Source organism: Orcinus orca, chromosome 5 (genome assembly GCF_937001465.1).
Source record: "Orcinus orca chromosome 5, mOrcOrc1.1, whole genome shotgun sequence".
Lineage (NCBI taxonomy): Eukaryota > Metazoa > Chordata > Mammalia > Artiodactyla > Delphinidae > Orcinus > Orcinus orca.
In genome coordinates this window covers 80751720-80778670 of record NC_064563.1, presented here as the reverse complement: position 1 = coordinate 80778670, position 26951 = coordinate 80751720, and the positions used below count along the sequence as shown (strand labels likewise).

The window sequence follows — 26951 nt, the reverse complement described above, 5'->3', positions numbered from 1 at the left end:
TGCTGACCGCCCGGAGCCCGGCCGGCCTCGGGGCGGCTGCACGTCCAGCTCTGGTTCCTGCAGAGCCACCTGGGAGGGCCGAGGGATCAGGACCAGGGAGAAAGGGGCCCACTATTGGGGCTCAGTCTCTATATGAGGCAAGAGGTCGTGGGAACAGTAGGATCATTGAGATGACGACCAGGAGATGTGGGTTCTGATTCCAGCTGTGCCACCCAGCAGGCTGGGTGACCTTGGTCAAGTCCTTCACTACTCTGTGCCTCAGTTCCCATTTCTGTAAGGGAAGGAAGGGGTTGGATCAGTGCAGTGGCTTTCAAACTTTTTGACTGTATTTGTAGTATTAAACATATTTTTACATGGCAGCCCAGTATATAAGTAAGCTGAAAAGTTTCACTAAACCATACTTACCCTTACTACTTGCCATCCACTCCACCAGATATAGAGCACGTTAATATTTTCTTTTTCATTGTTTTATTTAAACATTAATTGGTTTTTCCTACTACTTCGTAACCTTCTAATAAACGGTCAGCGAATCATGGCCTGTGAGCCGGCTGCCTTTTTTGTAAATTAATTTTTGTCGGAACACAGCCACCTCTGTTCATTTGCATGTTGTCTGTGGCTGCTTTCAAGCTACAACTGTGGAGTAGAGTAGTTGACAGTATGTCCTCAAAGCCACAGATATTCCCCCATCTGGGCCACCTCTGAAGTCTAACTGGTCCCCCCCCCAGACTGAAAAACCTCGGATTAGAGCCTGTGTGTGGCCTTAGAGCTTGATCTCTGTGAGCTGCATGCGCCTTCAGGAAGCCAAAGGACTAAAGGCCGGAGCGAGGGAGGGGTTGTATGTGATGGGAGGTGGGTGTGCCCAGGCATGTCTGTGGCTCGAGTGGGTACCACAGGCTGTGGCACAGGGTTCTGTTTTCTCTTAAAAGCCTGCCTCCAATCCCCCTTCCTGAGAAGTTCTCCCAGCACAGGTTCCTCCCATCTCAACCCTGCTGACCATGCCTCCCCAGGCTGGATGCCCTTCTGTGGGTTCTGCCTGACTTGGGCCTGTGGCTTGTTCACTATGACAACAGCCTCTCCCCAGCCCATGTTGATTGCTGGGTGCCCCCCATCCAGCCTCCCCCCACCCCTCCCTGCCCCAGGGGTGTGCCTGCCTATGGAAAGAGGCCCTGGAGTCCCACTTCCTGTTAGAGCCGGCGCTGCCCAGGCGGTCTGCTCTTTAACCCCGGGTCAGTCTCTCTATTAATATTCACTTGTTGGTTTCACCCCTTTTTGTTTCTCCTTGGAGGGATCTTACTACCTGCCCAGCTGTGAATTGCTTCAGGAATTATCCTGCCTGCGTAGTCCCTTGAGGACGGGCCTCCCTTCGTTTATCTTAGAACTCTTCAGGTCTCAACACATTGGTTAAATGAGACTAAAACAGTGATGTCAGTATACAGTATGTGTCACAAGGCAGGGTCATGGTATACCCGTGCAGGTTTCAGCGTAACGACAGTAGGTAATCACGGGGAGAGGTTCACTAGCAATGTGCACCGAAGTGTGTGTGCCAGTCCCCCTGCCTCACCCCGACTCTCCAGGCTGTCAGGAAGGGCGACCGTCCTCCTCATCACAGCAGGCAGAGCTGCGAGCAGGCTTATTATCTTTGTAGAATAGGAAGCTGGGGCAGAAGAAGCTAGGATCCTGGTAGGTGTCATAGAACAATGAATAGTGGAGAGGGAGGGAGAAAACTCGGGGCTGTTAAGTTTACACTTGTGTGGGATCAGATTGGTTGGCCTCCTGGGTCCCAGGTATCCCCAGATTGTGTTGTTGCTGTTGTTTTTAATGAAACGAGCTTGTGCTTTTATTATACTAGTCCAACCAAGCAGTCATGGCCTCATAATTCAGCTTATTCCTGGGAAACACCAATTCCCTAACTGGGAAGTCCTTTAGGATTCTTTGATCCTAACGGATCAAAGATTGGGATGAAGGAGCCTAAAGGCAGTGGAAGCCTTTAGTTGTGACAAATCTGGGTCCCAAGGACCTACTGATTATTCAGTGAATGTTCGTTGACTGAATTAATGAGAAAATTAAAGGGCTGGTGCTCTAAGTTTTGGGGTTTGAGAGTGATAATTAGTCTTCTCTCTTCCCCTTCCTCCCGAATGAATCAGTTGAAAGATAAACTCAAATAGGGATCACAGTACGAGCTCTATTTTTGGTAAAGCTCAAGTGGCAACTGGCTTGGCCCAGAGCTTCCTGTTACTCTTCCATCTCTTCTTCCCCTCAATAACTCCTTCACCCGGTACTCCACCCATGGGGACAGCTGGCTGACTGACACTTGTTTAGGAGTCACGGGGGATACTGTTGTTGCAGGCTGTAGAGTGGCAGAGCTGGGGGAGAGAGGCCACACCTGTGAGGATAGGCAGTAAACTCCTGAGTGTGACCCAGTGGGTGTCCAACTTCCCCCATTTCATCAAGTCACTGACTAAAGGGGGGGGTGAAGGGCTTGATGTGTGCCCCCTTCATCCTCTCTCCTGGGGAGTGGAGTGACATCCCCATTCCCGGTGGAAGTGTCACCCCACCGTGGCTGGGGAGGCAGGCTCTCAGGCCTTGTGCTGGTAGAGGCCCCCCTGCTGGTGCCTAGTTCTGCCCGCCCTCCCAGGTGTTGGCTCTGCCCTCAGCCTGCAGGGCAGGTGTTGTCTCCACCTTACAGATGGGGAGGCTGAGGCTCAGACCGCTTACATTGCTAGGCCGGGGTCACACAGGCAGCAGTGGTCAAGGGGCGATGCACACCTGGGTCTCATTCTCCCCAGAGCTGAGCTCCCTCCTCTGCCGCTGCCGTGCGGCATCCCATCCCTACCACGTGGCATCCACCTGGTGGAGCTTGGGCACCCCAGGGAGTTGGCATTGCTGTCTCTGTTTCCATTCTTCTCTCCGAATCCCCACAGAGGGAACAAGGCCCCCTGACAAGTGTCATATTCCTCCCTTCCAGTGCCTGTGGGGACCATGCTGTGGTGGCAGCTGCTGGGGAGAGGTGCTTCTTGTCTTCTGAGGGCAGGTGCTATGGGATTGCGCTGCAGGCTGACCTCACAGCAGCTCCTGTGTCTCCTTGAGTCTGAGCCTGAACTAACAGCATGTACTTAAGCCCAGGCGTAATGCGCTGATGTGTGTGTGTGTGTCCATCTGTTTGCCAGGCAGGAACGTCAAGGAGGGGGCTGTGGGCATTTTGAGAGCTCTATGTCAAAATATCCTGCAGTGCATCTTGTCTAGTAGACTTGGTGCTGGGGAGGTTCAGGTGGTCTCCGGGGAGTTTTGACCTGCTCACTGTTCTCCAGTGTCTGTATCTGGCCCAGTGGCTGAGAGCAGCTCTCTACCTGCGTTACTCTGCCCACAGCCTGCCAAGGCATTAGCTAAATGTGGGTTAGAGCTTGTTAGTCTGCTGCTGCGTGGCCCTGTCCCCACTGTGCCGTGTCGAGATGACATCCAGACTGACGTGGGTTCCAGGCAGCTTTGGTGTCTGTGGCCTTCAGAAGCATGTCAGAGCCTGTTTTGCAGCAGAGCGGCTGTCAGAAAGAGCAACAGCCTTGTGTGTCAGAATTCCTCCTGTCTGAGGAAACTGGGGCTTGTGTCCTGCGGTGTCAGTGCCCATGTGTGGCTTGTTCTGGTTGAAGGGAAGGGGTGGGTTTAAATCAGAGTCTCTCTGAAGTAGGAGTGGGTGTTTGGGGCCTGGCTGTCTTGGCCCTGAGCCCCCCAAATTTGGAGGTTTCACCACCCAGGAGAGGAGTGTGACCGTGGTGGACCAGAGAGGGTTGAGTCAAAGACATCACAGAGTTCCCCAGTGTCAGTGCTGGAAGGGGCCTGAGGCCATCTGGTCCAACACCCCTCATTTGCCGGAAGGGGCAGCAGCCCAAAGAGGTGGCCTGTCGGGGCCATCCAGCAGGTCGAAGGAAGATGAGAACTTGAGTGTCTGATTCTGGCCAGCGCTCGGCTGCCTCTAGCCATGGTGTGATTCACTGTTAATGAAGGAAAAGAGGCAGAAAATCCTCAAAGCCATTGTATGTATGGTTGCACATTTTTCCTCCTAATAGCATTTGATTCAGGTTCATCTGCAGCCCCTGGCTGGGCAGCGAGGGGAGGCTTTTAGTTGCGCACAAGGGGGGTGCTTTCCTGGCACCTGCTCCGGCTCCCTGAATTCCTGTTGAACTCATCCTCAGCTCTAAATTATTCAGTGCTTTGCCCTCCCCCAGCTGCGTCACGTTTGCTTGTCAGTCCCGCGTTTATTGAGTGACTGCTGGGCTGGGGTTTGTCAGCTCTTGGGGGTCTGGGGCCTCTGCCTCTGTCCCCATGTGCTCCCAGAGCCTGGGGCAGTCCTGGCTTCTGGAGGTGGGATAAATGCTTGTTGGTGGAGGTTGGCCTGAGGGGAGGGAGGGCGGAGCATGGGGCCAGTTGTAACCGTTTGGTTTTTCTCCTGCCGGTGACTAGGGTGCAGCGTGTGCAAGAGGATAATGCCGCATTTCCAGAAGGCTGCGACCCAGCTGCGGGGCCTGTTCGTAAGTGAGGCGCCATGGGCCAGGCGGGGCTGCCTGCCAGCTCCCTACTTCTCCCTCTCTCCCTGGGAGATGGCGGAGGGCGGGTGCAGGGCGAGGGGAGAGGGCAGGTTTTGAAATCACGGGAAGGACTTATTCTATTACTGCTGCCCCTGCTGCCCCAGGCGTGTGGTTCAGAGACCTGTCCTCAGTGGATGCTGAGAACTGGCCAGAATTGCTGGGACCAGGAGAATTTGGCGCCTGTCAAAGACCAGTAATGAAATAACCAGGAAACCAGCAAAGCACGTTCGGTGTCGCCGAGAGGCCAGGGGCCAACAGCAGACCGTCAGGGGCCTAGAACGACGGGGGCTGGGCTCCAAAGCAGGCCGGGGCTCTCTCGGTGCCCGGGGAGCCCAGTGGCAAAGAAAGGGGGGCACGGTGACACCAAGGGTGGGCCCAAAGCACAAGAGGGTCCATGAGGCAGCCTCCTGCCCAGGCTTGCAGGGCTCTGTGGTTCCTGTGGGGCAGGAAGAACGTTGGAACCACAGCGGGGAGAGGCGGCGGGGAGCTGGAAACCTGAGCCCACGGGTTCTCGGAAGGAGAGTGTGCCGGGGAGCAGGCGGGAGACAGGGTTGTCTCAGGGATGCCCACCTTTAGGAGACAGGAGGGGAAGGGGAGCCACTGAGGAAATGGGCCTTCAGAGAAGTAGGAGCAACCAGGATGGTCAGTGAGGGAGGAGGGGAGGCCGGGGCAGTCAGACCTCACCCAGGGCTGAGCCTCAGTCGCTGACGGGCCTGGTCGTGTCTGTGTGTCCTTCGCCTTGCCAGGCTTGTCTCTTCTGTGCCGTAGGTCTGTCCATTCTTGCACTTACCCCGAGGCACAGAGGTTTGGGGGTTTTTGTTTCGTTAGTTTTGGGTGTTTGTTCTTTTTTTTTCTTCTTGGTGGCAACAGAAAAATAACTGCTAGCTCCTCTGAGAGCATGGCGAAGTCCATATTCCGTTCGTGAAAGGTCATCAGGTGCCATCTCAGTGGGGTGGGCCAGAACCCCACCAAGGGAGTCCTGAGATCTTAAAACTGCACCGTGATCTTTATGGACCAAACTAAGTTGCTGATTAGTTCAGAGTCAATTAAAAAAGGTTTAGAGGGCAGCCCCTGAGCACGGTGACAGCCCTGCTAGCTGGCCCCAGGACCGGGTTGCAAAGAACCAGGCGCTTTCTCTTTTGACCTCATTTCTGGGGAGACACCAGTGTCCTGCTTGTTTCTCACTAATGAACTTTTAGCAACTTGCCTGGAGACGTTTGGCCCTGGGGCACACACATATCACTCTGAGGAAGTGTCACTTCACATTTTGGGGCCTCAATAGATACCATATTTTAAGATTATTTCGCCTGGAGAAGAGACTTAATTACCCACAGAGGTCTTTCTGCTGCACCCGTATACACTTAGACAACCGTTCAGCTCACCCTCCGAACTCTGTAGTGCAGTGGAGGGTAAAGAACTCCAGCCCCATTCAGATGACAAATAAGCTGGCCAGCTCCGTCAAAGCAGGTGAGGTCTTGGTGCCAGTCTCGTGCACTTTCTGGAAGATTCTCAGCCAATGCTGCCTCTCCCTGCCGAACTCAGCATTCCTCCAGGCCCCTCGTGTGCTCCCCCAGAGCCTGTCCCTGCCTTGCCTGGTCGTGTCTGCTTATCTTTGCTTCTGTTCTGGATCGCTTTGCCCACCAGTTGATACTAATTATAATAAGGTTTTCTCACTGAGATGTGCGTTCTCGAGCGTTTCTTCAGCACAGAGCACAGGCCAGGCTCAGAGTACGTGCTCAACACATGCTGGTGAATGAATGAATGAGCATGTGGCTTACTGGGTACATTTTATTTTAAGCTCTATATTTACATTAAAAGCGATATTCTCCTTTTAGAAAGGAATTCAGAGCATCAGTTCCTAAGGACAGAGGCAAAGTGGGAAGGATGTTTGTGGGACAAGGGCCCTGAGTTCACAATAGGCTCACTTGCAAGGTCAGCCCTGAAGATTACTTGTTAAGGGTACCTGCTTCCAAAAATGGAAAAAAACCCCAAAACCTCAGTACCTGCTTCTCCTGCTTGGGCCCAGGTCAAGAAATAGAAAAAGGTGACCCTCCCAGTTCCCTAGACAACGTTATGGAAAAGTCAGTGGGATTGTTCAGGTACCCAATGAGGCTGGCCGATTCAAGCCCAGCTCTGGCCAGGTGTCAGTTACCTCTGTGTTACATGAACTCATCCATTACTTTGCTTCTGTATTTTCTTGCTTGGGGTTTGTTTTGTTCTGCTTTCCCCTTAGTTTCTTAGGAAAGCACCTTTTGAAAAGTTCTCACCCTTTCCCAGCTCCATAAAGGAGGAAGGGTCCGAGCCACCGGGGCCATCACCTGCTTCAGGAGGCCTCTAGAGGCCAGGGCTCATGGGGCGGCCACAGCTCCCCAGGAACGGGGCAGCCAGAGGTGTGGATTCCTTTTTGTCCTTGCACACGGGGCAGAGATGGGCTGCTGGTCCCCTGAAATCAAAAGCTTGCTCCTCACCGCACTGCTGAAATCCAGCTGGGTTAGCACCTCCTGTTTCCTCTCCATCTCTGTCATCTTTGGGCCCTTTTTGGCTGGCCGTGTCTGTGGCAGGGGTTAGAAACCTTCCTCCTCTACAGATTTCTTGGGAGGTGTCCAACCTAATGATGTCATTAAGTTGGGAGCGAGGCTGGGTCAGGGATGCACAGCCGTTGCCATTTTCCAGACTCAGATCTGCCTCTTGTTTTTTGCTGTCACTGACGTCTGGTGAGTCATCGGCACCTGTTCCACCTACTCCTACTAATGGACATCCTCATCAGCAGCCGCTCCCCGTCTCAGAGCAGAGCCCATCCTCGTCTGTCTCCTCTTCCCAGCCTTGCCAGTTATTGATGTTCACACTGAGTCTTTTGTTAACCTTGGCCATGATGGGCCATCTGGGTGTAAACAGTGAAACGTGTCGGTCTTGGTGACAGATGTGTGCAGATCAGACTGTGGTGCTGGCTGTTGCTAACCACTGGGAGATCTTGGGCAAGTTGCCTTGGAGCCTTCACTTCCCCCATCCTAAAATGGGGATGATAACACCAACCCCACCCACCTCCCTGGGCTGTTGGGTGCGCGAATGGGCTGGTGCGTGGAGACAGCTCTCTAACCTGCAGACGCTTCACAGGTACAGATGACTGACACCTCCACGCGGCTCCCACCGCTCTGTGCTTACTGTTCCTTCCACTCACCGAACGGGGTGCTGCCAAGGGTCTGCTTTGCACCCTCCTTCCTTTACTATTAACACATTGGAACAAGGGCCCGGCCCTGTACTCTCCTTGTCTCCTGTGGACTGTCCCTCAGTGATTTTTATCTACATCTATAGCTCAACAAAATGTAGCTCTGTGGAGCCTGAGTCTCTAAGCTCCAGTACCCCGTGGCGGACTGCTTGCTTCCCATCTTGGGCTGCATTCTTCTCCCTGCATCCCAGATGCAGGATGTCTAAAATAAAATTCAGTGTCTTTCCATCGGGCAGTGGCCAGCTTTCCTTCCCGACTCCTCCCGAGCACCGCAGGCTCCTCCGTCACTGTGCCTTTTTGCCGGGCCATTGTCATCCATCTGTCCCCCCACGTCCTCCATCCTCTCCCTGCCCACCAGCCCGGGTCAGACCCTGGTTAGACCATACAGGGTGGTTACCAGAGACTGCTGACTTGTCTCCCCGACCTGTGACTTTCCCCTTACAACCCCCGATAGCTCTCCGGCACCTCCTGAATAAAGTCCTGGTTTCTGAGACCTTAAAGCCTGGTCCACAGCGACCTCGGTGAACTCGCCCAGCCTTCTCCCCCTGCTCCCTTCTGTGTGTCCTCCAGTTAAACCAACATCGTCTCGGTTCTTGAGCCACGTCTTGTTTTGTCTTGTCTCCGTTTTCTCTTCCTGGAATGTCTGTGGAAATCTTACCCTCCTTGACCACTAGCTCACACGCTCCTGCTTTGTGGAGTTTCCTTGATGGTTCCTGTCACAGCATGGGCTGGACACGAGGAAGATCATGTTATGTCAGCCGACTGGCCCCAGGCGCACATGGCTCGGTGTCAGGCACGGTGACCCTAACTTCTCCTTAGGTTGAGACCAGTTTTGCCTCATTTGGATTCACAGACTCCAAAAAGTGTTTGTAAGTAGTCGTTCAAAAAACAGTTATCTCATTCACTAATAAATGACCCCAAAGTAGTCAGAAGTGCTACAGAAACTCAGAGAATTAAGAGTTCATCACAAGCAAAGGTGGTTTAGAAAGGCCACCTAGGGGAGTGGGATGTGATTTGCCTTCAAAGATGGATGAGTCTTCAGTGGTAGCCGAGAGAGGGGGAGCGGGCAACATGGGCAAAGGGGGTACAATACTCGAAGTCAGGGCCGGGAGAATCCAGCATGGGTTCTGCGAGTGTGAGCGCATCTGCGGAGCTTCTTAGTGGCATCAGTGAAGACGGCTAACAGGTTTTGAGTGTTGTAGATACTTGTACCATCTCATTTAGGCTTCACTGCAACCAGAGGAGGGGGCTGCAGATGAGGAGGCTGAGGCACAGAGGTAACCGTGACTTGCTCAAGGAAAACATCTACTGAGAGAGGAGTTAGGATTTAGACCCAGCATCCTAAGCCCTGAGCCCAGGCTCCTAGCCACTGTGGTATATTCCCATCTGCAAGGGGCCCCAGACGGCAAACAGTCCAACTTCCTCTCTGTGTAGAAATCTCAGACTGTCTCATTCCTGGGAGAATTAAAAACCTAGACCCTAGCAGGTGCACAATTAAGGCTTTTGTAGGAAAGAAGAATTAAAAAACGAGACAGGGACCGTATGGTCTTTGAGTGTGGAGTTAGACTTTAGCCTGCATTCAGTGGAATTGAAAGGTTTTGCACCGGGAAGTGATGTAATGAAAGAGGAGGATGTGGAAGATTAACCTCGTGGTGAATGTGCACTGACGCTGGGGAGACCAATTAGACATTAAAAAAGAACTCTAAAGTAGACAATTATTACTGGAACAGGCTGCTGAATCAGTCTGGGGAAGTGAGCAGACGGGCTTTTAGAGTGTTCCAGGGCTTCTAGTAAGTTCTGTCTCAGGCTTATTTTCCCTGTATTCCTTATAGCATCCCACAAGGGGGTGGGAGGAAAAAAAAAACAGATTTAGCAAGCATTTATTGTGTGTCTGCTGTATGCCAGGCACTGTGCTAGGTACTTAAAATGGTTCATAAGATACGTTTAGATGCCTGTAGGGATGGAGCTGCCAGAGGCACAGGTAGCTACCATTACCCAGGATTTGGTAGGAAATAAAGAACTTGAGCACCAGTTTTGTGCTAAAACCTCTGACTTGGGTCATCCCATTCAGTTCTCTCAAGAGCCCTGTGATAGTCTCCTCACCCACATCTTCCAAACAGGGAACCTCGGGGAGGGTGAGTGACTTGTCCAAGGTCACGCGACTGCCAAGTGGAAAGAGTCCTCTGAATCAAGTTCATTGTCCACTGAGACTGCTCTTTCCCGTTTTCTCTCCCTATGCCTCCTTACATATTATTCAGCAAAATTCCGCTTCCTGGTTTCTTCTTTCTGCTTCTGTAACTGCCGCTGACTTTTTTGAACTTCCTCTGCCTGCCCCTCTATGCCACCCAGCGTTGTGGAACAGCCCTCTTACATCTGGCCACACTGTGTTCTCTCATGAGAACAGATTCAAAGTCCTTTTTCCGGGCACCTGATCCTGCCATATAGAAAAAAGTTCCTGCTTCAGGAAAGGAGTTCTAGGGGACTCATTCTGGGTTGTTCTCAGTACATAGGCTTGTCATCAGTAATACAAGCTACTACAGTTTTCCTTTCCCATTCAGGGGTGTTGGATATGTGGACCCCTGCCACCAGAACACGTTCAGACTTCAGAGATGATGCTCAAATGATGCTGTAGGTGATGGTCCCCCACAGGACGCCTAACAGGGTTTGGAGGGAGGAGAGTTAGGCAGGTGGATGGTCATGAGAACCATGCAACCTCCTTGGCCACATTAACTGTGAGATCTGAGAATGTTGCACATGAAGCCGGGGCGGACAGACTGAGGTATTATCCAGGAAGGTGTCCAAGGGTGCCTTAGAGTGGCAGAGTGGCTCAGTGGTGATTCCATAACTTGGGAGAAGAGTACAACCTTAGTTGACATGGGCAGAGAAAAGGCATAATATGTACTTGGGTGGCAGTGAACCCACTCTAGGACCTGGTTGACCTTGGTAACAAGGCCAGGTTTCTTCTTCAACCCTCAGAACTTTGTCTTGCTCTGGGATGGTTTTTCCCACAGGGCAGGCAGCAGGGAATGCCTGTATGGGGGGCAGCCCTTGGGCCCAGATGACTGCTTCTTCCAGAGCACTCGGGCATCGTTCCCAGCTGGCTTGGCTATCCTTGATCCCCCGCTGCCCTGGGCTGTGCGTCAGACTGTGAGGCTTCGTCCCCATCATCTGTTTCTGGTGGGACAGCTGGGCAGGCATGGACAAGGTGAGGGCGTCTGTGGGTGGAGAGTGGACGGGTCTGTTCTCTCTTTGCTCCCAGGTGCTGGCCGGGATGAATGTCTACTCCTCGGAATTTGAAAACATCAAGGAGGAGTACAGTGTGCGCGGCTACCCCACCATCTGCTATTTCGAGTAAGTCCCCTGCTTCTCTGCTGACGCCCGCTCCCCTCCGTGATGGCGTTTGCCTCCCTGGCTGAGCCCACAGTGTCTCCTCATGTTTCACAGGAAAGGACGGTTTCTGTTCCAGTACGACAGCTATGGGTCCACAGCTGAGGACATTGTGGAGTGGCTGAAGAAGTAAGTTGGCGTTTGCCTTGGTGGGGCAGGGGAGGGTACCCAGAGGGGGAGGGGCATCTGCCAGGCCCCAGGGTGTCCCTGGGCACAGGGCTCCGTCTGGTGGTTGGGAAGAGAATGAGGAAAGAAAGGACCATTTTGTGCTGCCCACGCAACTGTCTGTGGGCTGCATCTAGGTGAGGGTGGGGATCTGTGCGTGCAGAATGTGCCAGTCGGGAGGATTTCATGTGACTGGCCGTGACCACTGCATTTCAGATAGGTTTTTTCCCCTTAGTCTACCTGATGGCTAGAAGTATTTCTCACCCAGGACGGCAGGTTTGAGAGAGGTTCTGCTGCACGTCTCTCTGAAAATAGAGTTGTCAGTCAGACGCTCATTTCAAACATAACACTTTGTATTATGTGCCTTGAAGCTAAGAAGTGTCCTCATGCCTTAGATTTGCAGACTGCTTTGCCGTTCACCGTGCAGCCCCGCGGAGCTGCTTCGTAGCAACCTGTGGTCCTGTTTATAATGTGGTTAGATCCTTATAACCCAAACCGCCCGTGCACCTGCAGTCCCCCGCCCCCCATGCTAGGTGTGTGACTTTTGCGTGACGCTTGGACCCTGACTGGTGTGTTGGATGGGGAGTCTGTCTCCCCAACACCTTCCCCGTGGCCGGAGCTCTCCTGAAGCCCACGCCGGAACACTCACCTGCTCTGGGCTCTGCCTGTCACCGGCCTGGCACTTGTCACCGCCAGTGTGTGGTTATTTGTGCACAGTGCTTAGCATAAGAACAGCATTCTGGAGCATTTTGGGAGCTCCACTTTGTGGCTGACCCTGTTCTAAGCACCTTATGTCTCATGGAATCCTCAGGACAGCCCCATAAGGACGATATTATTATGACCTTTATTTCCTGAATGAGGTAACTAAGCAGAGTGATGGAGTAGCTCGTCCAAGCTCCTGCAGCTGCCAAGCAGAAGGGCTGGGGTCGGCCCCCGGCAGCATCTCCCCCGCGTTCTGGCCGGAGCCTCTGCCCTTTCCCCAGCTGCCAGCACGGTGGCTGTCTATTGACATCGTTACCGCAGGGGCACGGCGTTAAAGGATTAGTTATCCAAAGCAGTGAGGTTGAAAATGTGTATTTTCAGAATGGGAAAGGAAGATAAATTTTGTACTAAAAAAAAAAAAAAATACCCCCAAACCCACAACAAACTGTTTGATTCTGAAGGTTGAAACTCTCAATCTTCTGTTCCGTGGGTTCCCGGGGGCCCAGGAGATAAAACACCATGGCAGAACCATGTTTGCATGGTGTCCTTTATTTCTTGGAAGCATTTTCACATCTCTGTCTCCATCTATTACCTCATTTCCAGCCCCTGCCCAGGAAGGCAGCTCCCCATTATCCTGTGTCTTAACCTGGGCCTTCGCACCCCTGTTTTCATTTTACACTTGATAATAAGCATGTCCTCTCCTCTAGCCAGACATATCTCGCTCTGCTTTGGGAGAAGGTTTCAACAAATGGCAGTCTCATTTGTCACCAGAGCATAAAATCTGCTTTCCTCCCCCTTCTCTAACCTTTTCTGGCTTCAAAATACACTCGTATCTTCTTGGAAGGATAAGGTTTATTATTTTTTTTAGAGAGTGTTCAGAATTGCTTGCTAGCCCTGGACCAGGGGAGCACGTCAGTGGCGTTTCTGAGACAGGGCATTATCTCCCCGGTGGACTCCGCCACTCCGTCCCCCACCCTACCCAGGCCCACCGCAGCTCCTCCACCAGACCCTGTCCCGGGCCCCACTCCTACCCCCAGGGCTGCCTCCTGATCCCTGTCCTGGGCTGGCCCTCCCCACTTCCCACCTCCACCTTCCCCTCCTCACCCCCATGGACAGGAGACCTTGTTAGCAGCTTTTGGTTCACCCTGGGTCTCCAGTCTCCAGGCGGCTGAGGTTGGTGGGGTAACTCCGGGGAAGGGAAGACAGCATCCGGGTCCCCCTGGGTAGCACCTCCGGAGCTGCCCAACCACCTGTGGTCCCTGTGCTGGAGGTGCACACATGGGGGCAGCTCCTCCAAAGGCATGACCATAGCCCACTCCCCCAGCACAGCCGGGGGCAGGGAGGACCCCCAGTGAGCTGCCTCATCTCATGCCTCAGCAAGATCTAGCAATGTCACTGTGCTGCCAGCTAGCTTCATTTTTTAAAAAGTCTTTTCTGATTTTAAGGCTCTCAGTGAGCTATATCATTATTGAAAAACGTAAATATTTAAACAAGGGGAAAAGTGGCCCCCTTACTCCACTACCCAAGGATAATGTGTGGTGATATTTGGCAAATTTCCTTCTAGATTCCCCCCAACATATACCCAGCTGTGTGCGTGCGTGCATGCGTGCGTACGTGCGTGCGTGCGTGTGTGTGTGTGTGTGTGTGTGTGTGTGTGTGTGTGTTTTCCTGGTGCCAGGTGTTTTAAGTCTTCACCAGGTTTCCACCAAGTCCTGGTGGGTGGGTAGCAGTGATCCTACCTTTCCTGCTGCCCTGCACTTCTTCCTTGGGCCTCTCCATTGGCTGCTCATGGCTTATGGTCACCAAATGTAGAAGGATGAGGGTGGATCCAGCCTTGCTAATTCTCTAGATCAGGGGTCCCCAGCCCCCGGGCCGTGGATCGGTAGTGGTCCACGGCCTGTTAGGAACCGGGCCGCACAGCAGGAGGTGAGCGGCGGGCCAGCGAGCGAAGCTTCATCTGCGGCTCCCCATCACTTGCGTTACTGCCTGAACCATCCCCCACCCCCACCCCCATCGTGGAAAAATTGTCTTCCACAAAACCGCTCCCTGGTGCCAAAAAGGTTGGGGCCGCTGCTCTAGATGACTTTCAGAAGCCCAGGAGAGAAGAGCCAAGTCCTGCCGTCTGACATGTGACTGGCGAGTGAGCCAGGCAGGGCATCCCTGGTGTCGGAGTGCCCCAGGGCTCTGGGGTAGATGCGATGATCCTGGCAGTGTGCCCCTTTGTGCTTCTGGCAGCTGCGTTTCTTACTCCACTCTGCAGATTTCCTGCTACTCAGTTGGGCTTGGCAGGTAGAGGGTGCAGAAGTGGCGATCCATTTTGACCTAGCTACCCATTTCTGCCTGTGTATTTTTATACTAACCAGAAGTGGACTGAAAACAAACACAAAGCATTCTTGACTTGTCATGTTTTGAGTTGCATCTTCTTATCAATGGCATGTGCACCTGCCTCAGGCAAGGACGTGCTTTGTGTGAACTTCCCAGTCCTGGAGAACCTGCGGAAGTCAGAGTTGCAGGATTGGAAGGGAATGTGAAAGTCAGCGAATCTGCCCCAGGCAATTGCCTCTCCGTGTCGTGTTACCTCTAGGACAGATGTAGTTACTCCATCCTGCCTAAACACCTCAGAGGACAGGGCCTCGACTCATTTTCAGGGTGTCCATTCATGTTTGAATGATTCTTATTGAGGTTATGAATGATATCTAGGAACATTTGGGTAGTACTTCGTACATTCACGTCCATTATCTGTCTAGATGTACCTGCAAGGCAGGTGAAGAAGGGCCTACAAATATACTGCCTTGTAGATGTTTTAAGTCAGGCTGGTTGCCTAAGCCCCTAGAGCTGGAAGGTGGAGGAAACAGGACTCAAAGCCAGGTCTTCTGACTCCCAGTCTGGCTCTTTCTCTCTTATCTGTTGTAGATAGAACATTCTTAGTTCTGTTGAGCTAAAGTTTCTTTCTCTGGAGCTTCCACTTGGTGTTGGTTCTCCTTTATGGAGCCATAGAAAATAAATCTTCGTTTCTCTTCCCAGTGCAGTCTGAAATGTTTGAAGACAACTGTTGTGTTCCCCATGTCTCCTCTTCTCCTGGTTAGACACCTCCAGTTCCTTCAACTTTTCTTCTCTCATTCCCTTGTTGATTCAAAAAGAGTTTGGTATCTGCTTTGTGTTAGGCGTAGGAGGTAGAGAGATAATCTAGAGGGAGCCCCATTCTTTAAGGAGAGAGACAGTGAAAAGCATAGTTCATAGTGCCTCTTACTGCTGTGCCCAGCTCTGCAGGTCTCTCCAGAAAACAAACTTCCTGCTGTCCACCGGGTGGGAGAGGGGCACCCACCTGGCTGCTGGGGAGATGGACAGGATCTGAGGGCCTCCCATTCAGCCCCAGGCCACAGCCCTGCTTTAAGGGGGTCCTCCTGGTCCTTCAGAGCCTTTGCATATTAGGGTGGTTCTTGGGCCCCTGCCCCCTCTGAGCACCCAGCACCTCAAGTTTCCACCCTCTAAGAAAGGCAGAAGTTTTTTGCTAAGTCGGTTTTCTAGCTTCTAAATTTGCACTGACCTCTTTTTCTCTCTTTGCTGCTGTCTTCCTGTTCTTTTTGCTCTTGTGGGTTCATACTTTTTTTTTTTTAAACTCTTGTACTGTTACTTTAGTGGTTTTGGAGTATGTCCTCCATGTTTAACTAGAAATTTCTCAGGCACTTTCATATGCTTGTACTGCTGCTGAGGCCTGGCTTCTCCATTCTGTGTGTATAATCTTGCTGGATTTTTAAAAATTATTTTAATTTTAGAATAGATTCCTTTCACATAATTAAAATAATTTTTTAAAAGATACTTAAAAATTATACATTGAAGTTTTCCTTTTATCTGGTTCCTCCATCCTATTCTCCCTCCTACCCCTTAGAGGTAACAACTTTAATTAGTCCTTATGCAGATAACATGCAAACATGAATAAGTATTTTTTATCTCTCTCTATTTTATGCAGAAGTTAGCACATTATGGCCTGTTGTGTATATCCCAGCAGTCTACCCACATCAGAGTGTAGGGGAGCTTCTTTGTCCTCCTTTACCACGCTCAGCCCTCCATCGTGCAGAAGGACTGCAGTTTACCTACCAAGGGACACTGGGTTCTTCTAGTCTTTGCTATGACAAATCATCTACAATGAATACCTTGGAATGTACGTAATTTTGCACGTGTCCAGGTGTATTGGAAAGATAGATTCCCTGAAGTGGAGTTGGTGATGTTTTCAGGGATTGGTGTTTTGAGCCCAGGTTTTGGAACCTAGGTTTCTTGGTGTTGGTCTGGGACTGTGGTCTGGCTGGTGACTCATTCTAAAGCTTCATTTTGCCATCAGCGCTACCTGACATTGGATGTGCACGGGCTGAGAGTGGTTTGCCCTCTCCCTGCCACTTCGCATCGCTTCAGACCAGGGTGGCTGAAGCCACCGGTGGGGCCTCGTCCAAAGCACCAGAGAGGGCTTCTGAAGGTGCCGTCAGACCCAGGCTCTGCCGTAGGGTGGGGCTGGCAGGTTCCACTGTGTCAGCTGCGTGGGAGGGCTGCAGATTCCACTGCGTGGGCAACATTGGTCTCATGAATTCTCAGCCCTGGCTGCTGGAACTTTACACTTTTTTTCTACTGTAAGCTCTCAGAGGCAGGAAGCAATGGTTGTCTTTTCACATCTGTCATCCCAAAGCGTTTTCTCAAAGTAGCGATTAGGTGCTCTGGAAAAGGTGTTCATAAAGCATCTGGGAGTTTGTGTCACGAGCAGCCTCATCCTCAACTCTGGAGCAAGAGAGGGCGGCTGTGAGCCTCCCCCGTCACAACAGCTGGTGACATAGATGTCAGCACATGGCTGTCCCAGGTGGAGGCAGGCTCCAGGGAGGTTACGCACCAGCCCGAGGTTTTGCAGCTCGTGGTGGCAGAGCGCGGATTTGGACTGACTTCTGAGCCTGGCCCTTTCTGCTCCAGCATTCCGCCTCTGGAGAACCAGATAACTTTGCTCCAGTCTCTAGGAAGGGTTCGTGATGTAGCCTGGATGCTGTCATAGTTAGGGTGCCTTGTTCCCCTGGGCCCCACCCTTCCTCATTACGACCCTCCTCCCACCCTGGTCGGTGAACGCCCTGCACCCGCCTCCCCGGCCCCCAGCCCTTCCCGGGTATTTGGTCTTTCTCAGACACCTGGCCTCTGCCTTTCCTCCTCACCACCACCCCTCCCGTCTAACGCCCTCTCCCCGCTCCCCGCCCTGTGGGCACCACGCAGCACAAGGGTTAACTTTGCCAAAGGTCACTCTTTGCTGTTGCTGTTTATTCTTGCCAGTTGGCTGAGAGTTTGAAAGAGCTTGAGATGCTAACGAACGCCCCCGATTCTAGGGAGGAAGTGAGGTTTCTTGATCTGCCCAGAGGGCTGCAGCTGAAGCGACTGTTTGCCACAGGCTATCAGCTGAGCACCTCTGGGCTCTGAGGGGACGGTGGAGGTGGGCAGGGCCGAGGAGTCCTGCTCCGCTCCTCCGGGGGGTCGCGGTGCGCCCCTGAAGCCAGCCGTGCGAGCCGCTGGGGGTAAGGGCTGCGCGGGCCCCGGCGCGTGCTCTGAGCTCTGCCTGTTTTTGGTCTTCCAGTCCACAGCCGCCACAGCCCCAGGTCCCCGAGACTCCCTGGGCAGATGAGGGCGGCTCCGTTTATCACCTGACCGATGAAGACTTTGACCAGTTTGTGAAGGAACACTCCTCTGTGCTCGTCCTGTTCCACGCCCCATGTGAGTGGAACCTTGCTCCTCTCTGCCACTGCCTCCCTCCCTCGGCCGCTGCAGGGCGGGCGCCGCTCTGAGCCTTTAGATATTACCTAGGACGGCAATCATCCCTCAGCTTACAGGTGGGGAAACTGGGGCCCCAAGAGGGCCCGAATCTTGCCCAGTACTTGCAAGGGCACAGTGAGGCCAGGGCTGGAGCCTCAGACCCCGCAGCACCTAGAACAGCTTCTTTCTGCTTCAGCTGGCGTCCGTCACAGCCTGAAGCAGCCTTTGTGCATCAAGGAAGGAAAACATGTGAATGCTGTAAAATGTGTTGGCCGTATTGGCTGAAAAGCCCTGTAGCTCAGGAGTTTTCTAGGCCAGTGTCCTCCCCGTTCCCGTGGAGAATGGAAAATTGATTGTAATTCGTTTCTCAGAGGGAGAAGGCTGCTTCTGGAAAGGTGAGCAAGGGGATGACAGCCCCTGGGCACAGAGTTCCAGGGAGCAGCTCCTGGGAAAGGTGGGCCCATCCTGATGGGTGAAGAAGGTGGGTCCCCAGCACCCTGGGACAGAGTGCATGTGTGTGGGGTGCTCCTCTCTCATAGCTTCTTGCCAGCTCTTGGGCCCAGTGATGGTGGACAAGAGGAAAAACAAAGCAAAAAGAACTACTTCATGGATCAGTGTCATAATTGCCCAGTCCACAGAGGCATCTTTAGTGAGAAAATACTTTATTAATCATCTTTGTCATAGAGACCCTTACGCTATTCATTGTGTATTGCCTTACGGTGGCCAAGTGGCTGCCCGCAGGGTCATCTCCTTTTATCTTACCCACAGTGCTGCAAAGCGAGTATGATTAGCCCCACTTTACAGACAAGGAGACTATTGCACGGAGAAATGGCACTGCTCTGTGAGTCCTGCACTGCTGAGCCCTGGCCTTCCCGTCTTCCGCTTCCCCTGTAGTATCACATGGGTTTGGTCAATCAGGAATTGTTCATATACAGACCACTACTGGGGATTTCCCCAAGTCCTCCTTTCTTATAAGTGCCAAATTCTTAAGAGAATCCAAAGGAAAATTATTTTTGGCCTTTCTTCTTCTGACTATCTAGAAAAATGACTGCAAAAAACCTTAAAAAACCCCCAAAACATGAAGTTTCAAAGGGCCTCCTAATTAGGGGCAATGACAGAGAGGGCCTTAGGGAGCACATCACGCCCAGCCCTGCAAGGGCTCAGTGAGGGCATCCCTGTGGTTGAAGGTACCTGATGAATGCCCGCCAGGCAGCACTGCAGGGCTCTCCCCGCTGAGGTGTGCTCTCCCGGCCAGTCTCAGCGTTGCTGATGGAGGCGCAGGGAGTCACGCTGCATCCAGAGCTGAACTCACCCTGCCTGCGTCCCTGTCCCAGCAGGAGAAGCAGATACCAGCTCACTGTTTTCCGTTCCCCCTGGGAACTTCCCCCCTGTGTGTCAGTGCTTCCAGTCTGTGTTGAGAGCCGTCTGGCTCCTGGAAGAGCGCAGAGTGGTTTGAGCAGTGCTTTATACATCACAGCGTGAAGAGTACGTGTCCCCTTTGATGAATCCTAACAACATGTACCTGATAGATTGGAACTGTTCAATAATTGTTTATGAAGCCCTTTCTTTATAGAACCCTGGTTGCAGACCCACAAAAATTTTGGTCTGTTCTTTCTTGTACTCTTAGGTTGTAAGCAATCCATTGTAGTACCTGATGCTTGCAGGGTCTGGACCCCAGAGCCTGGCTATAGAGTTCTTCCCTGCCCCCTCCCCTTATAATGCACCCTCCTCGCTCTCTGAACCAGAATGATCATCACTCCCCCAGTCCAAGTCACCTGTGGGTATAGAGTAAGGGCTTAATGAATGAGAAAACGAACAAATGAGGTTGTTGAGAGCTAAATTAGAGAACGAGAACTAGAAACCAGATAGCAGCTTTTGTTTTCCCCATTAGTCTTTGTTACTGAGTACACTACCCTTGTTGAGAGGGTTCCGACTCAAATTTAGGAAATGGAAATATCTGAGGCTTCTATTGGTGGGTGTCTGCCTGTTAGGGACCCTGCATTCTCTGATGAGGTGTCTGTCAGCCCCCCGGCTTTGCGTGTGTGTGTGTGTGTGTGTGTGTATGTGTGTATTTCTGCTGGACTGGCAGAGTGAGAGGGATCAGGGCAAAAGCCCGAGGTGAAGCTCCCTGAAGAACTGCCTGTTTAAATTCCCATCCGATGGGAGTGGCTTTTCATTAAATAATCTCTCTACACAGTCCTCCTCCTTTATCTGGGAGTGTGGGCTTTAGAAGGGATGGACTGTACATGGTTTAGAGAGGAACCTGAGCCCAGGAGGGGTGAACTGACAGCAGGGCCCTCTTAGCTGCCTAGCTGGGCATCTCGTGCCAGAGTGTTCCCGAGAGCAAACACTGATCAGAAAACCACTTTTGTGGTGTTTGAGGGACCTAGAGAAAAGGACAAATGTCAGGAGGCCAGAGACTGGCAGTGCTGGCTCATGTTTCCCAAGCTAATAAAATGTGAATTCCGGAGATTACAGTGTTACAGGTGCCGATCCCACACCAAATAGGGAGTGGTTAAGAAACAGACCATTTTGGAGACCTAGGAAAACAAGTTGGGATCTATCAACATAGAAGACCATAGATTCTACTAAGGATTGCCACATGTGCTTGGTTTGTTTCTTGGGATAGGATTGCTAAGTTGATGAATTAGTGTGTCTTTCTTTTATCAAAAATGAATTGTTGTTTTCCTAAGTGCAGTAGGGAGAACCGGGCAGGATGTGGCCACCATGAGGGGACCATCCCCTTGGTGCTCTGTGACTGTGAGTCTGGCCTGGTTCTGTCTGGAGGGTGGTACTTGTTTTTTTATAAGCAGTTTTGTTGAAACTATAAAAAGCAAGGCAAGCTTTCAAATCTGCAAGGGTTAGAGTTGGAAAAAGGAAGCTAGTTAAAATATCGAACAATGGTATTAAGATTTTAAAAGATCCCCACAGACTGAAATAGTGGAGCTCAAACTAAAAAGCTGAATTTATCTTGATGCCTTTTTGATAATTAAAAAGGAGTGTGTGTATGTTTTTTGTGTTTTTTTTGCGGTACACGGGCCTCTCACTGTTGTGGCCTCTCCCGTTGCGGAGCACAGGCTCCGGACTCGCAGGCTCAGCGGCCATGGCTCACGGGCCCAGCCGCTCCGCACATGTGGGATCTTCCTGGACCGGGGCACGAACCCGTGCCCCCTGCATCAGCAGGCAGACTCTCAACCACTGCGCCACCAGGGAAGCCCCATGTATGTTTTATAAAGGGATAATATAGGAAAATATAGAGAAGAGGATTAACATTATTCCTGATACAGACTCCCAGAAAGAGCCATGGTCTCTCTTTGCAGTGTTATTTCTGTACAGAAGAAGTGCTCAGTGTTCGTTTCTTTCTGGGTCCCACTTGCCTGGAACCTTGTTTGGCTGCCTTCGGAGGAGCCGTACTCCTCGGTTCTTGGCAGGAAAGGCACCTGGGCCGCTGGTTGTTGCATATTAGTAAACATCTCCATGGGCCCCCTGCTTCTTTTCCCTCTTTTCCAGCTTTCCTGCCACTTTAATTCCCATCTCAGCCTTTCCTCCCTTCCCCTCCCAGCTGGAGTCCCTTAGAAACCCCACACAGATTCTTCTGCAGCCTGTACTCCTGGTGCCTGAGTTGTCATTGAACAGATAAGCTCAGCCCCCCAGCACAGTGCGGGGCCCTCCACGTACGTGAGCTCCAGTCCCGGCCCCGCTCACACCAAGGGAGCAGGGAGAGCCAAGATTCGCAGGCAGGTGTGCCCTCCAGAGCCCACTGTCCAGGATTCTGGGCCTCCTGGGAAGGACAGTGTGATGCAAGCAGTGGCCTCCTAGAGGGCCGTGGGCACCATGCGGTGTGAGGACAGAGCCCGGGCCCCTCTGCCGTCCATCTGGCCCTCGGCGCGGGGCCCTGAGTGGGTGAGGGAGGCCACGGCACCAGGCCTGGCCCCCTGATCCCACAGAGCACTAAGTGGTGTCCGAAGAGGGCGAGGCAGCAGGCCATCGCCCTGTGGTGACTTTTGTTTCTTTCTGCAGCGTTCTGAACGAGAAGAGTAACTGTACATTGTTACTCGTCTTCTCTTGTCACTGTCCGTTTTGCTGCAGTAATGTCTACCTGCTTCTCCCTCTCCCTGTACCTGCAGCCCTGCGTTAGGCCCGGAAGGACATGGTGCTGTAATGACACCCCCCCTCCCCCGAGTGAGTGTCACTTGCGTGGGGAGGTAGAAGGGACAAAGTGGGGCTTCCAGGAAGGGGGAACCTGAGGAGCAGCCTGTCTCTCCCATATGGGTGCTGACGGGGCAGACAGGGGCCTAAGAAGAAGCTGCTGGGGCACCAGGGCACCCCTGCTGCCCCTTCCCCAGGGCTACGGCGGCCCGTCCACAGCTCTGCCCCTTTCCTTGGCAACGGGCCGCCTGGGATGAGATGTTTCCCTTGCCATAACTCCCAGCAGCAGGAGTGTGCTGGAGGCCACAGGGCCTGACCTGCCTTCCAGGGCTGGGCTGCCTCTCTGGATTCGGCAGCAGGTCCCTGTCAGACTCCAGAATTTCTGCTTCTTACTTCATTTATGTCTTAGTCCCAAGTAATATGTGATCTCTGTAGACAACGTAGACGGTACAGAGAAATATAAATGATTAAGGAAAAAAACTACCTATAATCCCATAGGTAGGAACCACTTCCCATTTTTTGTCATCATTCTTCCTAGTTGCATTTTCTTTTATCATTCCCTCGTTTTTAACTTTTATTTTTTTAAATTACCATAAAGTTAAATTGATTTGTTTTCCTAACACGTGGAGACTTGTGTAACCATCTTGCTGTAAAACTCCTTTGTGCTACCACTTTTATTTTTTAATGACGCAGATAATTTAAGAACAATATTAACAACATTCCTGTTATTGGCAGTGCAAGGTTCAAGGGATGCATAAGAATATGGTGTAAAGAGTGAAAGTCCCCTCCGCGCCCGGCCTCCCTTCCCAGGTTTGACCAGTGCTGCCAGTTGGTTATCCTTCTCCTCCTGTGCTTCTACCTAAACAACAGGGACCATTTCTTATCCATTTTTCTGTGATTTGCATTTTTTTCACTTACCAGTAAGTAGGTCTTAAAGATAATTTTGTGTAAATGTAGATGTTAGCATATAAATCTACCTCAATCTTTTAAACTAACAAATAGCATTTTATAATTTACATATGCCATAGATTTTAAACCATCCCCGTCATAGACATCTATTTCCAGTCTTTGTTCAAACAATGCAGTGAACATTTGTAAACATATGGATTTGGGAGCGTGTCTAAACGTTTAGGCACGTTAGCCTCCCAGAAGGGAAGGTGCTGCGCCTTGGGGTAAGTGTGCTTGAGCCTTGATAGATACCTGCCGACTTCCCTCCAGAAAGGGCTCACCACACCTGGCAGTGCATGGCGGAGCCTGCATCCCCGCCAGTCGTGGATGCTATCAGCTGTCTGCATTCCTGCTAAAAAGGGCAAAGGGGCAACTTGTCCACAGCTCCCTGGCTTCCAGGGGTGGTGAGCATCTCTTCATGTGGTAATCAGCCTTCCATGTTTCTTCTGTGAACCACCTGTTCATTCCCTTTGCCCATTTTTCTACTGGGTTGTCTTTTTCTTCTTGACCTAGAGCTCCATACTTATGGATATTAATCTTTATCTATTTTCTGGGTTCCAGATGTTCTCTGTTAGTCTGTTGCTTACTTTAACTTTCTTTATGCTGCCTTTCAGTGTACAAAAGCATTACATTTTCGGGACTTCCCTGGCGGTCCAGTGGTTGAGACTTCACCTTCCAACTCAGGGGTGTGCGGGTTCGAGCCCTGGTCGGGGAGCTAAGATCCCATGTGCCTCATGGCCAAAAAACCAAAAACATAAAACAGAAACAATATTGTAACAAATTCAATAAAGACTTTAAAAATGGTCCACATCAAAAAAAAAAAACTTTTAAAAAAAAAGAGCACTAGATTTTTGTAGTCAGATAAAAGCTAGAATGTTTATTGAGCACTTGCTGTGGATCAGACATTGTTTGAAGCACTTTCCATATATTAACTCGTTTAATCTTCACAGCAAATCCTGTGAAATGGATATCATGATTATCCCTATTTTACAGGTTAGGAAAGGGAGGCACCAAGAGGTTGAGAAGGTTGCAAAAGGTCACATAGCCAAAAAGGTAGAGCCAGGATTAAAACCCAAGTTCTAGGGGCCACAGCCTCATCACCAAGCCCTCTGCAAGCCTGCCTTTTCCCATCCTGACATCCAGGATATAAAAATAGTGCCCTGCATTTTGTGATAATATTTTTGTTTTTCTTATTTTGCTTAATTCATCTGGATTTTTTTTTTTTTTTTTTTGCGGTACATGGGCCTCTCACTGCTGTGGCCTCTCCCGTTGCGGAGCACAGGCTCCGGACGCGCAGGCTCAGCGACCATGGCTCACGGGCCCAGCCGCTCCGCGGCATGTGGGATCTTCCCAGACCGGGGCACGAACCCGTGTCCCCTGCATCGGCGGGCGGACTCTCAACCACTGCGCCACCAGGGAGGCCCCAATTCATCTGGATTTTTCATTTGTTGTGCCATGTGGGAGGAAGGGATTTCATTTCATTTGTTAAGTTCTTTTTTCCTTGCTTTTTTCTTTACATTTTTCTTAACATTATCTTGTAAGTATTTTCTTATGTTATTAAAAATGCTTATTTGTACATACTTTTTGTGGTCACATAATATTCCATTATATAATGGCACCATAAATTACCTAACCAGCACCATAATGTTGAAGGTTTGAGTTTACTCTATTTCCCCACTATAAATCAGGCTGCAGAGAGCATTTTCATGCATAATTATTTGTCCACATGTCAGATTATTTCCTTAGGGTAGAATCCTGGAAGAAAAAATTTTAAAGCTTGTTATCTACATTTTACACTAACGTAAAGGAAGAAGAAAAAAATCCCAACTTTCTCTTCGTGCAAGAAGAGGGCTGCGTGGTAGATGAGGCATTCATCAGTGTGTGTCTGCCCCAGAGTGTCTGAGTGTCTACAAGTCAGCTTTGGTGCATATACAGCGGGAAGCCTCGAAAGAGCCCAGAGGTTTCTGGGGGGCCCATCACAATGTTACAGCATCATTGTTTCTGTTAGCATCTGTAGGAGCCCCACCTCCCTGGCACACCCAAGCCAAGGTCCAGGCAAGGCAGCAGGAATGTGGATAGGAAAATCCAGGCTCCTCTTGAGAGCCAGGTACTCGGGAGCTTTCCAAAGTCATCTGGTCTCCCGGAAAATTCTGGTTACAGGAGCCAGGAGAGTCTCCATAGCTGGCCTGCAATAAAATCATAGGTGTAACTGAAGTTAACGGAATCCAGAGGGATCTGAAGGTTTGGGATTGACGGGAAGCCAACATTCCCACAGCCAGAAAAGAGTGTGGTCAAGGAACTCACGGGCAACCTCTTTGCCAGGTCATGAAAGTCAGTGTAAGTGCACTTACAAGCTGATAAAAACCCAACAAGGAAGTTTGGCAGTAAAACTTAATGGCCCATCAAATCACAATCAGGACAGTAAAACGCAGTGGGCTGGAGTCCTGCTCCGGCTTCTGACCGTCCTCCTCTGGCTCTCCTGCAGCCCACACGGCCAGGACAGCCTGAAGGCCAGGCCCGGAGGCTGGGGTCAAGGCAGTCACTGCTCATGACCCACAGTTCCCCAGGCCAGGCGGGTGCCAGCGAGGGAGACGTTTGCTCCGCCAGGGCCTCTCTCCTTCTTGGGGCCTGGCTGGTCTCATCGTCACAAACTCTGTTTACAGAGATTTATTGCTTAGCCTTAGTATCTTGTCTAGGGAGCAGAGGGAATTGATGTTAGTAGTGAAAACCATAATGCTATCAAGAGAACTCTTGGGAATGTATGGTAACTTCAGAACAACATCCAGAGATGTTGGAGATTTCCAAAGATGTTTTCCAGACCTCGTAAGGATCGGGGGAAGTGTATATAAATGGTGGTGTGGAGAGGAGCGTATGCACATAGTAACTGGTTTGGCTTCTAGTTTTACTAAGGAGAGGTGTTTAGTTAAACTAGCAACTCTTTGGTGTGACTTTTGCCCCAAAAGGATTTAGTTCAGTTAAACCTTGTGTGCACAGGTATAACCTGAACAACACAGCCATGAGGTTCATTCATTCACAAAGTGTGTGGGATGCCATCCTCAGTGGTGAGTGAGACGGACGTCCAAGCCTGTAGAGAGCTTGTATCCACTTGGGGGATTGGACGTTTCAAGTAAGCACATTACTCCAGCTGTTTTGAGTACAGTCAAGGAAATAAGCAGGCCATTGGAAGTGAGTGTGATGGGTTGAGGCTTCTTGGGGTTAGGTGGTCAGGGAATTTCTCTGAAGAAGTGAAATTTGAACTAAAGCCTGCGTGATGTGAAGTGATCAGCCACGCAGAGTCCTGAGGGAAGATCGTGTTCCAGGCAAACAGCCCGATAAGAGCCATGGGGGTAGAAATGAGCTTGGTGAGATAGGAAAGCAGAAAGAGGCCACAGGCTACAGAGTAGAGGACAGGAGGGAGATGGCCTGAGTTGAGGTTGGAGGGTAGGGAAGTCCAACAGTGTGGGACTTGTGGCTGTGAGAAGGAGTTTGGATTTCGATCCACTTGTGATGGGAGCCATTGGAAAGTTTTTTGTTTGTTTTTTTTAATTTTATTTATTTATTTATTTTTGGCTGCATTGGGTCTTCGTCGCTGTGTGCAGGCTTTCTCTAGTTGCAGCGAGCGGGAGCTACTCTTCGTTGCGGTGCGCGGGCTTCTCATTGCAGTGGCTTCTCTCATTGTGGAGCATGGGCTCTAGGTGCACGGGCTTCAGCAGTTGTGGCTCACGGGCTCTAGAGTTCAGGCTCAGTAGTTAGTTGTGGCGCACGAGCTTAGTTGCTCCGCGGCATGTGGGATCTTCCCGGGCCAGGGATCGAACCCTTGTCCCCTGCATTGGCAGGCAGATTCTCAACCACTGCGCCACCGGGGAAGCCCCATTAGAAAGTTTTGACCAAGGGAATTTGATATGATTTATGATTTGAAAAGATGCCCTGGCCGCCCCTAAATACCAAGAGACAGCAATATAATAGTCACAGGGCACTACAAAATGAAATGCCATAGGAGGATATGAATAAGATGTCTT

At 51.2% G+C, this 26951-nt stretch overlaps 1 protein-coding gene across 1 annotated transcript in view; it reads left to right on the top strand.

Moving 5' to 3' along the window:
- The window catches only part of PDIA5 (protein disulfide isomerase family A member 5), a 92339-nt gene that overhangs the window by 41704 nt on the left and 23684 nt on the right, over positions 1 to 26951 (top strand). The window contains exons 8-11 of the mRNA XM_004278571.4: positions 4456 to 4523; positions 11066 to 11157; positions 11251 to 11322; positions 17660 to 17796. Of these exons, the coding sequence (XP_004278619.1) occupies positions 4456 to 4523; positions 11066 to 11157; positions 11251 to 11322; positions 17660 to 17796 (369 nt within the window). The remainder of the gene's footprint in view (positions 1 to 4455; positions 4524 to 11065; positions 11158 to 11250; positions 11323 to 17659; positions 17797 to 26951) is intronic.